Source organism: Penicillium psychrofluorescens (assembly GCF_964197705.1).
Source record: "Penicillium psychrofluorescens genome assembly, chromosome: 6".
NCBI classification, from domain to species: Eukaryota; Fungi; Ascomycota; class Eurotiomycetes; order Eurotiales; family Aspergillaceae; genus Penicillium; species Penicillium psychrofluorescens.
The window spans coordinates 2,255,873-2,268,037 of record NC_133444.1 but is presented as its reverse complement, the minus strand read 5'-3'; the positions used below and the strand labels follow the sequence as shown (position 1 = coordinate 2,268,037).

General features: G+C 54.9%; 3 protein-coding genes across 3 annotated transcripts; 2 read left to right on the top strand and 1 right to left on the bottom strand.

Moving 5' to 3' along the window:
• Nucleotides 1-702: 702 nt before the first annotated feature.
• PFLUO_LOCUS9328 (uncharacterized protein) lies at nt 703-1,896 on the top strand (the record flags this gene model as incomplete). Its single annotated transcript, XM_073787145.1, has 3 exons — nt 703-920; nt 1,027-1,086; nt 1,152-1,896. The coding sequence occupies 3 exons, from the start codon at nt 703-705 to the stop codon at nt 1,894-1,896; spliced, it is 1,023 nt and encodes a 340-aa protein (XP_073643329.1).
• A 6,007-nt stretch (nt 1,897-7,903) lies between these two features.
• On the top strand, nt 7,904-8,389 carry PFLUO_LOCUS9327 (uncharacterized protein; the record flags this gene model as incomplete). Its single annotated transcript, XM_073787143.1, has 2 exons — nt 7,904-8,010; nt 8,101-8,389. 2 exons carry the CDS (start codon nt 7,904-7,906, stop codon nt 8,387-8,389), a joined length of 396 nt encoding a protein of 131 aa, XP_073643328.1.
• Nucleotides 8,390-9,679: 1,290 nt separating this feature from the next.
• Nucleotides 9,680-11,488, bottom strand: PFLUO_LOCUS9326 (asparagine--tRNA ligase; the record flags this gene model as incomplete). The annotated part of the gene is made up of 2 exons (XM_073787142.1): nt 9,680-9,806; nt 9,882-11,488. The coding sequence occupies 2 exons, from the start codon at nt 11,486-11,488 to the stop codon at nt 9,680-9,682; spliced, it is 1,734 nt and encodes a 577-aa protein (XP_073643327.1).
• Nucleotides 11,489-12,165: the final 677 nt, after the last annotated feature.

The following is a 12,165-nucleotide window of genomic DNA, read 5'->3' as shown; positions in this document are numbered from 1 at the left end:
CCTAAATCCCCGACACAATCCCTACCCAGACTCACCACCACGGCGATCGACCCGGTCCAGACTCTTCAGTAGTTGAGTTGGTGGACCTGGCTCGACGTGTCGAGGACGTGTCATGGCCACAGCAACCGGAATGGGGACGTGGGACCTGGTCCACTTTTCGCTGGGCCATTTCCGTGCGCCGACCCCGTCACGCCATTCGACGGGATGGCGTCAGGGTAGGAAACATTCTAGACCCCGTGGTGGGGGGTGCTCACCGCCCCCAAAATAGAATCGCGCGAGACAATGCCTTCGCCCGATGCGGGTCTAGACTTGCTCGCTTCTTTATAATGGTCTTCTTTGCACCACTGCCAGGCTGCCGGCACGAACACACACTCGTTTGTTGTTTTCACTCCCTCCCGACTTCCCGACAGACGTGAACGACCATCTTTTTTCCTGACCGTCCGTCCCTCTTATCTCTGCTTATCTCCTCCACTCAGCGTCCACGAGAATCTCCTTCCTGTCCCACCCGACTGACTCTTATCTCCCGCATTCTTCCCAGACTACATATTTACCTGCACTGGCCCGATCCTCTTGTTTCAGACCATCGTTCACCTAGGGGGTCCTCGTGCTCCACCACTAGCGCAAGGTACTCACGATAAGGGAATACAAAGAGCGAGGCATTTACCCCAGCTAGTCCGGCGTCACCGCCAGATCCTACGAAAAATGACTCAAACCACTGCTCCTGCTCATCACCGCCGCTCCCTTCCCTCTTCCCATGCCATTGCCTCCAAGCCCAAGTCCGCCCGCCCGACATTGCACCGCCGAGGCACCTCTGCCTTCAGCTCATCCATCTCCAAGCTGGGCGCGGGGCACGCGAGGGGAGCGAGCAAGTCCGACGACATCACCGAGTTTGACATGGCGGCCAGTTTTCTGAATTTCTGGTAGGTTTTTGTGTTCTTTGCCCTTATCTATGCAAGGGCAGCATGCCCATGCCGTCTGCCGTCATGGATGCACCAACCAGGATTCGGGGCCTAACTCTATCGGCAGTGCCATGTGCGAGAAGCAGATTACCGTGCCGAACAACGCCCTGCTGTACTGCAGTGAAAGGTATGTGATCTATTTATTGATTGATTCCCTCCGTCCGTGTCCAAAGGCTTATTTCGTTCCTCCAGCTGCCGCCGCAAGGACTCTTGCAAGCCGCTCTCTGCCTCGTGGCCCTCCATGTCTCCCACTTCCACTTCCACTTCCCCTGCCACAACAACACCTCCCACCTCTCCCCCTCTATCTCCTCGCACCATCGTCGCCCCCATGACTCCCACCCGAGTCCAGAGCGTGCCCTCCATCCGGATACCGAGTCACATGGTCGACTCCCGCACAGATCTTGACCCAACCGAATGGAAGCCGGTAATAACGGCCACTCACGGTCGCGGCCTTAGCACGTCGTCATCGGCGAGCCTCGCTTCCTCCGATGCGTGGCACTACCTCTCCCAGTTCCACGGCGGCAGTGAAGCCATGCTAGCCCGTCGTCCCAGCTCCAACCGCAGCACCACCAGCCTGCCTGCTCTGGTCGGCGGCGCGGGTGCGGGCCCCATGCACATGCCCGCTACCCCGTCCACCGTGGCGTCGTCATTCAGCAGCACCGCCTCGGACGATCTGGGGTCGATGTATTATGACTCGGCGCTGGCCATGCAGCACCGTCCTCTCCCGCCCCGCCACAACCCGTGCTTCTCGAGCGATGCCACTGCGACCAAGGGGGTGGAGCTCGTCGTGCCCCATATCGCGGTCGTCTCGGCGAGCGGATCCATCTCCAGTCCGAGCGGGTCTCTCTTCCACGGTTCTGATAGCACCGTCTGGGAAGACGAGAAGACGACGTCCATGTCGGCGCCTATCACCATGAAGCGAGCCAGTCGTGCTTGAATGGGCCACCCACCGAAACGAACTATTTGCTTCCTTCCGTGGTGACCACTCGAGCGAGCTATTTTTCTTTCTTTTTTTTCCTTTCGGACATACTGGCCTGTGTATGCTCTTTACAACAACCACCCCTCAAGAGCGGAGGGAGTTCATGACATGATGTGATGTGACAGATGGGACGGATTGCTTTCTTGTGGCCTGTCGTTACTCTGTTTTCCTATGGAATAGATTTATAATATTTCACTCTTTCGTTCGGTCTATGTCTCTCGGTTCTTGCCGAGGGTCATGGGTTGAATTCTTTTTTGATACTTCGTTTGTGATCGGAAGACGTGTAGAGATATATCATCGGGTGTGGGTATAGGTAGAAATAAAGTATACCAGTAGCTTCAAAGGGAAGAAGGGTATTCCGACTTCAATATTGTTCAAGCTAGGAACTTCCACTCTATATTTCAATTCCATTCACCCATCCCCTCAAAACAACATCCACACACCCCCCACCACACAGTCCACAATGAGCACCCCCCTCCTCCCCTCCCCCCAAATAACCACAACACCAACCAGACACCCAACAACCTGCCTCGCCCTCTCCACCCCCCTCCTCTCCACCCTCCGACGACTCCTCCCCCCCAAACCCCATTTCACCCTCTCAATCGGCAGCGGAACCGGCCTCCTCGAAGCCCTCCTGGTCCAGCCTGATGACCATGCCCATGACTCCCCCGCTCCCACCATCGCAGTGGAAGGAGTCGAGGTAGACTCCGCCGTGAACCGGTACATCCCAGAGCAGGATATGCATGTTGTCCCTGGGGCGTGGGCGGTTTCGGAGAGGGCGTTCGCGGCGGCGGCTTGGTTGTTTGTTTATCCTAGGGATGTGGGGTTAGTGGGGAGGTATTTGGATTTGGGGATGGGGAGTAGAGATGCGAGTGGGAGTGGGAGAGGTGGAGGTGGAGATGAAGAGAAAGATACTGTGGTGAATGTGCAGGTGATTGTGTGGCTTGGTCCGAGGGTCGACTGGCCCGATTACGAGGGTGTTTTTGCCAGTTCGTTCTTTTCGGAGTTGGCCTTTTTGGGGGAGGCAGATGGGCTGACGCCGTATGAGGTTGGGGTGGTCGCGAGGAGAAGGGTGTCTTGATTGGTGGTGCACCGTGTTTGTACTTTTATTTTGTCGCTGCTTATACCCATTTGATATACCCATTTGATTCTCATCCCTGTTAATAGAGAGAGAGAGAGAGAGGAGAGAGAGAGGAGAGAGATAGAACTATAACCAATGAACATCTGCACGAATACTGAATCAAACCGGAAGAGACAAAAGTCATAACCGCAACCCCACACAGAACCAATCCAGACAGATACACACAGTCTAATCCTAATGACACAAGAAGAAGAGCCTGTTCATCCCTTAAAAGTCATCCGTAAAGCAGCAAACCCAGCATCCCTCCTGCTCGTTGAACTGCGCCGTAGACTGTGTAACACGATCAATCAGTATCAATCACATCATTTATACCCGATAACACCCTTTCCTTTCCCTTCTCCCTCGAATAAAAGACGGCAATAACAGAAAAAGAGAGGAGAAAAGAAGAGGAGAAAGAAAGGGAGAAAGAAGAGGAGAAAGAAGAGGAGAAACTCACATAAGGCTGCTCACACGGCGCCTCCGCTTGCGTAGCGTAACAACCCCCAAAACAGAACGAATTACCCTCATCCTTCCCGGTCGGCCGGCCAATGACAGTCGGCGCGTCGATGGCCTCGTTGAAGCTTTCCGGCATGGCGAACTGCGCGTGGATGTGGTTGGCGAGGAGGGAGGTTGTTAGGAGGAGAAGGCTGGAGAGTTGCATGTTGGATGTCTTTGTTTTGGGAACACTGGGTTGGATCTGTTTGGACTTGGACTTGGGGTTGGATTCGGATTTGCGGTATGAAATGGTTTATTTTGGTGTCGGAGAGGCTTGGTCTGGAGGTATTGGGAGTCGAGTTGTTGTTGTTGATGAAGGGTTATTTCCTTGAGATTGTTTTTTCTGTTTTCTCGTTTCTTGATGGACTCGGGCAAGGGGCGCGTTTGGCATTGTTGGCGGGTTGCGCGTGTGGAATGTGGGTGTTGCCTGTTGGGTAGGTGGTGCATACTAATCTCCTTAGTATGGATGTGCTCATTGTGTACTAGACAGACATAGGGAGGAGTACATAGAGACTCATTGTATTCAGCAAAGCTGTGTCTTTGGATAGTTCTCATATTGTGGTATATTCCGAACACTTTCTACATGTATCAATTTGGTGAGCGCAGATATAGTATCTATCCTGGAAGATGCATTGTTTTTGTTCCTGCATACCATACCAAGTCCACTGTGACTAGACTAAGCTTGGGGACAACACAACTATGGCAGTGATCTCATTGGCTAGCTCTTCTGTCACTAACTACTAGTGCCTATAGGGCAGGGGAGTCTGTCTATAGCCCGTTTCATTGTACAGTGGATCTGCATCATATGATTTGAATATCATAATATCTTGAATTATTCGTCCTCAATTTTTTGGAAATGTGTTAATGACTGTACTAGTATTAGTATTATCCTACAGTACGGTGTATTTAGTAGTTAGTACTGTAGTTCCCGACCCGAAATCATTGTCACCGCAAACCCAAGGCTAACACAGAATATTGCTGTACCACACGGATAACAGACTCAAGAAGCAGCACATGGTACGGGTGTGACCACCGGCCATGTGAACCACGCGCTGGCAGATTGGCCATCTAGCCAATAGAACACCCCTTGAACAATGGGATTGTCCCACGGCACGGGTTCCTGAAACCTGGGATGCCGCATGATGGGTGACAGCATTACCCGCACACTGCGTCGGCGTCCAACCCTAGAACAATGGGTAAGGTAGCTGTTCCAAGCTGGTAGTTAGGAGGTAGTGGACTGCTGTTCCAGGTAATAATTCCGTCCGCGGACTGTGACGTGACCACAGTGGTTCTCCACAATCAGTCAATCGGTAAAAGTAGGAAGGAAAGTAGTACAGAGCACCTAAGGAAATTGACCGACTGCGAATCAAGACACGCCGGGTGATGATTCGCTCTGCACGGTTCAGTGAACTGCCTCGGCTAGGTGATAAGCCCTCGAATCCGTGTGCCGGGCACAGAACGGCCAGGTCAAGGCCATGAGTGGCTTCATGCTTCCATCTCGAGGATCGTGACTCAGCATTACTGAAGAAGTCGAGATGTATTCTCGGTCGTTCTAGACCTACGGCAACGCCAAGTCCCGCAAAGTTAGACCAGGGAAGCGTCCAGACAGCTCGCTTAGCCACTTTCTTGAGTAGCGGGCGTTAAAACTCCTTCTGTCCGAATACATAAGCGTTGTAAATCACGCAGACAAAACGTAAGGCGGCCAAGCCAAGAAGGAATTGGGGATGGCCGTCCGGTGGAGCCATCCATCCCCCCAATTAACCTCGCCAGGAACCATTTTCCAGGTGGCTTGTTAGCTCCAATTGGCGCGACCTTTGACGCATAGGGCTTTTTCTTCCCTCAAGGGCCATCTCCCTCTCATCCAGCGACCACCCTGGAAAAGGCGGCCCTCTGGTTTCTGGCGCAGAGCAGGGTGTCTTCGGGATACTCTCTCCGTGGCTTTCAAGCAGTCTTTCCTCCGTCTTCCCTTGAGCAGCAGGCAAGGGCTGGTTCCAGCGCGTCACCTGCGTCAGGATGGCTGTTGAAGACTACCTCCCTGCCCAGGCCCGGCACGCTTCACCACTGAAAATCGACAGGTTTCGAAGCGAACTGGGAATTTTGTTCACTGACAGGGGTGCTCTTGGGCACTGCTCGGCTTGGGAGAAGATGTTGGACAGGCCTTGATTAATCACCCTAGGACAAGCACCCTGCCGACCGTGCTGTGCATCTCGACTAACGCACCTCGACAAATGATCCCGTAGCCACCGAAGATGACAGAGAATGATGCCCAAGACCAGAAACCGGACACCAAAGGGTGTCACAACTGACCACCCGGAGACATACTCTGCTGACCGCGTTGTGCATCAAGATTGGCAAATCCGGACAAATTGACTCATCCCCGTAGCCTCCAAGGGCGACAGAGACTGATGCCAGAGACCGAGACTCGGATGCGAATGATGACACTCATTACCTCGCTTTGTCCAGAGAACACAGAGCACACGGATCACACCAAGCAGACCGGCTTTCCTAACGGACGCAGATGAGAAACGCTGCGCCTCAGACACAACACATTTTTCGACGACCGTTGTGACAAGCTGCACCACTGCCGAGACAGCCGGGCACCGCACCGCGTTTATGCTGTGGAAAGCATCAACAGCGCATGGCTACCCTGCGTGTCGTGACTTTTGGCGCCGTTCCGCGGTCCATCATCTGCAATGTGCGGGTTGTAGCAAATAGCACGCGCAGATCCCAGTATCTTCGTTGGTGGGAGGTTGAACACGATGGTTCCGCACGGAGTATTCCTGTCGCGAGACACCAGCTACATACAATGATTTGGCACACACAGGAGTTGCTCTGGCGCTGTCAAGATCCCGCAAACCCCCATACCCTGGCCGATGAGGCAAACTGGCTGGTCCAAGGGCATGTGCAGTGTGTCTGTTCTCGGTCTGTGCGCGGGGAGGTTGGAATCGTAGAGCCGCGCCTCTCTCGGTTGTTCGGCTCGAAGGGAATCAGCGATCTGGTCGGTCTAAGAAGGGCGCGAGTCAGCATGCGATAAAGAGAGACCGACAGGGAGATTCTTACAGCTGGCCTGTCAACACCCTGGGTTTCGTCCCCACTAGCGAGATAGCTGCGCGATAGCAGGCCTCCTCCAATGACTTTGGCCCTTTATGAACAGTTTCGAGGCGATTGTTTTCATCACCGGCGTGGTGCAGTGCCTCGATGAGATGGGGGGAGAGGGAGGTACTCACGAGGCTCTCACTTTGGGTCTCGCCGCCATCAGCATGAAGCAAGCGCTGAACAGCAGAGCTTCTTTTTGGGCATTCTTTTCCATCGACATCATCTCTGTCTGCTCCCTCCCTTTCGAGACAGCTGCTCTGCCTGGATGATCGGCGTGGTGCCATGTCCAAACGTTGGCTCCAGCGCGCCGACCATCCCATCTCAGGATCGGAAGGGAACACTCGGTGCTGACTCTTTCATTCTCGCTCGATGATTCTCCTTTGAATTCATGGCAACGTCGCTGAAAGAGACCTGACCGAGTAGAATCACGGAGGGTCGCCGGGAAGCCAACCATCCGTCCAGACAGGGCGCGACGAGGGCTGAATAATGCAGTCTGACAGGGTTGATTGGCAGTGGTCACCATCACAAGAACAAACTCTTCAGGCCACCAAACCAAGATCCACTGATGTTTCCCAAGATTCAATCACTCTACCCGCTCTTTTCTCCGGGAATCTTTGGTTCTTTGGGTGCTGCGGAGAAGAAATTCGCCATTGTCATTGGCCGGCACTGGCTTCCGCACCCGAATGGGCGAAGCATCCAAGTCAAGCTGGTCCACTGGCGATGCGCAAAATCCCGCGCGGGCATTCTTTCATAGTCTTCGAGAAGCATCATCTGTTCCGCGTGGCAACGGTGGTCTTATTATTCGCACGGAACTCGGCTCGGTCCAGACGGGCATCCGGTGTTTCAGTATCCATTATTCATCTACTTGTTTCTACTCTTGGTTCTTACCTACGTTTACTCTCGAGACCAGTGTGAAAAGAGAATCAGCGTCCAGCTGCTGAGCGTCTCACAACTGTATGGCCGACCTCTCTGTTTCCTCTTCCTCTGCCCTTCGTTTGAGCCACACATGCACTGTCCCTGTCTTTTGAGCTGGTGGGAATCCCTTGGACCTGTCCGAGTTCATGTTCCGATCACCTCCAATCATGCCGGCCGGTAGCCCTCCCCTCGTCCTCCCCGCTGACCATGCAGGGCCCCATTCAGACGTAGGAGCCCCGGTTCAGCCTCTTCCTCGCCCGTGCCACCTCATCTCCAGTCCTTGTGGTCCCTTGTCTGCGGATTCCATCTCCAGGACGACCTCGATAGACGATAGACAGGATGTCCTCCAGCACCCCAACGACCGATCCGTCCGCCGGCCAAGCACGCTCCTCTTCGGCGAAGGGCAGCGCAACCGCACCACCACCAACGCCTCAACACGGATCACGGTAGGTACCAGCTTGCCTCCCTTGAGGGCATCCACCTTCTCGAGACACCACCCACCGGCAAGTGACAAGTGATTCTCATTGTGAACGCAGCGACGATACCCCGACCCACGAACGCCGGCAGGATCTGGCAGACAGTAACCAGGAGGTCCACTATTACCGCGGATTACTCGAGCGGCTGCTGGACCTCGTCGCCCACGGAGACGAGCAGGCCGTCAGCCGCATGATCTCCGTCATTCGCTCCGGGGCCTCACACGACGCCATCCTCACCACCCTTGCCGAACTGTCTGGCGAATCCAACGACCTCGACAACGAGATCAGCGAATCAGTGGACACTCAGAACTCGCTCTCGTCAGGGCAGGAAAAACAGAAAGAGAGATGATGAGCAAATGCATCGCAAGAGATACACCGCCAATCTTGATTGATTGGCTTTTTGATTTCGACCTGTGTGTGTGTGCGTGTTTCTAGCCTTGCTTGGTGGATGTTCAGTCATATGATATATTGGCTTGAGATGAGATGAGAGGAGAGAAGATCAGATCAGATTCAAAGTTGAGTTGCACATCATATGATATCGCTTTATGTTGTCATAATCTCGGGTTGTCATTTTGCCTTACCGAATGTTATACCTACCGAATTTCTAGACGGAGTTGGAGCCTCGACAAACTGTGCCGTTCTTCTGTATATCTTGGTCTCTTCGAGTATTTTTGGGCTGTGCTGCTCGCCCGGGGTGCAAGTGTTTGGTGATGTCGCGTGCTGGCCAGTGACACGGTCATAGCGGATGGCATCCACGCTGTCTGTTGAGCGGGCTAGACGCGCTTCGATCTGGCAGATCCAGTAATTATTGGACGGAGTTCGTGGGGATTTCCCGGTTGTTCTTCGTTAATACACCCTGCCTGGTCTAGTAGCTCTGTCGGAGTGTCAGGGCTTGTCTTGTCGCGTCTCCCTTCTTTTAGGGTAGAGTCGTCTCCGAGGAGTGCAGTGAACTGGACAGGACAGGACGTATTGCTCCTGTCCGCTACTCCCAAACAAAACAAAACCGAAAAGAAAAGAAAAGAGCCCCAGAAAAAGAACCCGGTAGATGGGATGGGCTCGAAAGATCCTGGCTCCGATCCTGGCTCCGATCCCTGCAGACACGGGTAAAAGGGCCACAGACGGATTCTATCTCCGTGACCACTGCTCATCACCACCGCCGGCCTTAGCTCTTGCAGGGTCTGCGAATCTGCACAACCTCCTCCCATTCCATTCCCACTGCTGCTATTCTCCATCCTCAGCGGCTACATTTGAATTTGCGCTGTCCCGACGAGACGAGATGTCATCCATCGTAGGTGTTGCTGATCGTGACCGGAGAAACGAATCGGCTGAACTCGTCAGTTCCTGGATCCACCGCCCACTACATACTCTACTCTGCTCGATACGCCGGGAACCTGCTTGCCCTACGCCACCTATTGAGTTGCCCCTGCCCCTATCACGAAAGAAGAGAAATGAAGAACAAGGGAGGTGGAATTGATTGGGGCGAATACTGTAGATGTAGAACTTGATCCTTACCACAACATGACTCGAATCGAATTTCCTCTTTTTACCCATTGTCATTGCCATTGCCTATGCAAGAATACCTCAGCTACCCACCTCTCTACCTCTGCTACATCATCTAACTTGCCATCTGCCGAATTGCTCATGGAGTGCACCGGCCCGTGTACCGGGGGTACAGCGAGCAATCGCGCACGGTGTGGCGCGCGCACAGCCATGCCAGGAAGCGCTCCAGGCCCAGACCGTAGCCGCCGTGGGGGGAGGTGCCGTATCTGTAGAAGAGAAACATTAGTATGTGAGGAAATAAGAGGAACAGAAAGCGAAGGGAAGAGAAGGGGGTGACGCACTTCCGCTGGTCAGTGTACCAGTAGTATGGCTTCGGGTCCATGCCCTCGTGCTTGTAGGCATTCATCAACTCGTCCCAGTCGTCCATCCTCATGCTGCCACCAACAATCTCGCCGACGCCGGGCATCAGGACATCAACACTCTCGGTCACGCGGCGGTCCGCCACATCCTTCTTCATGTAGAAGGCCTTGATATCCGCGGGGAAGTGCGTCAGGAAGATAGGCTGGTTGATGATATCGGTCATCCGGCGCTCGGCGGCTTCGGCGATATCATCACCAAACGTATGCGGCTGGCCTTCTTCATTGGGAATATCGTGCTCGCGCAGCCAGTCGATCGCATCGGCATACTTCATGCGCTTGAAGGGGCGGGAGGGGGGCTGGAAGCCTGGGTTGAGGGTGTCGATGTAGCGCTTGATTTCGGGCTCGGCGAGAGTCAGATCGATGACGCGACAGATCACCGCTTCAAGGTGGTCGAGGAGGTCCGTGAAGGTGATAAAGTCCAGCTCGGCTTCGATGTGCGTGTATTCCGACAGGTGGCGGCGGGTGAGCGATTTCTCGGCCCGGAAGGACGGGCACACGCAGTAGACGTCGCCCATGGAGGGGAGGCAGGTCTCCAGGTACAGCTGCGATGACTGCGTCAGGTAGGCGTTCTCGCCGTAGTAGTTAAATCCAAAGAGCGTGCTGCCGCCCTCGACCTGCGTCTGCACCATCGCCGGCGGGGTCACTTCCAACATGCGGTTCTCCTCGAAGGCCTTGCGGAATGCGCGGAGCGTCGCAGCGCGCACCTTCATCACGGACGAGGACATCTCGCCGCGCAGGACCAGGTGGCGGTTGTCGTACAGCGTCTGCGGGTCGGCGTCCGGCGCCACGCGCGTGGTGATCGCCTCCTTGTCGCCCGCCGCGCGACCGATGATCGTGAAGAAATCCGCGTGCAGCTCGCGGTTGTTGGGGGCGTGCTGCTTCGGCGGGACGGCGCGCATCTCACCGTGGATGGCCATGGAGGTCTCGAGGGTGAGGGTCATGATATCAAAGGTCTTGACCATGTCCCCGGTGAGGACACATTGGAGGTATCCGTATCCGTCCGCGAGGGTAATGAAGACGACATCCTTCTGAGCGCGCATGCGGTGCACCCGACCCAACACCCGGACCCGGGTGCCGGGGGTATCGGACTCGGGGGCGCGCAGCTGGACGACAGCCGGGTCGGTGACGTCGAGACGAATGCGCACGGGCGGAGGCAGCGACGCATCCTCCTTGATAACGACCTTCTTAGCCTCCTCGAGCACCTTCTGGCGCTTGTCGGCCTCGGCCTTCTCGCGGATGGCCAGTTCGTGCTCCTTGGCGGCCTTCTTCTTGCGCTGCTCCCACAGGTTGGTGGCTTTTTTCACGGCGGACTTGGTGGCGGGCTTCCACTCCAGCTTGGCGGCAGGATCGACATTCTCGCCGGCGGCGTCGGTCTCCGACTTGCGGGTGAGGTACTGGATGCCCTCGGTGGTCGGGGCGTGCTGCAGGAAAGCGTGCACGAGGGTCTTGTACGGGGCAGACTCGGAGCCGACGGCGGCAGCATCGTCTCTGCCGACGTCTTCGTCGATGTAGATGATGGGTGCAGCCATGGTGTCAGTGTGTGCGTGCTATACACGGACTGGAGGGGACACTGCGGGAAGAAAAAGAGCGATTAGCAGGGCCACTCTGTGAGTCATGCACGCCGAATGGAAAACTCAGGCCAAGACAAGAACACACCAGCAAGCAATAGTCCGGAATAGTCGGGCCGCGGCACTCTTATCGCCCAATTGCAAGTTGGCCAACGCAAGGAGGGAAGCGCACAAGTAGTGTGGAGGGGAAAGTCTAGGAAATTTCGCCGATAAGTGATTCCCCACGTAGATGCCTGAGGCAGAAATGATTCCTGAGGCAGAACGGAGTATGTCTCGAGATTGTGACCAGCTAGCCGGTCTAGAGCACTGGATTTGATATGTAGATTTATGTGAACGAGAAGGTCGAGATTATAGCCAATGCCATCTGGCAAAACGCCCACTGATGTCCCGGGGAAATGTCGATCTCAATTCGAGTTCACCCCGTGTGTACTCCCAATCGCCGCAATTCTAATTCCGTTGGCGGAGCAGAGAATAGCATTTCTGTGGAAGCCCGATATCGTCCGGGTCACGCATTCGCAATCACAGAATCCTGGCAATCAACTGTATTGATCACCAGACGGTTAGGGGACCGCCCTGGAGCGGCATAGTGTTCCCGTCGAGCGGAAGCAGGGATTCAGGATTTAGCCTCATTCGGCCCG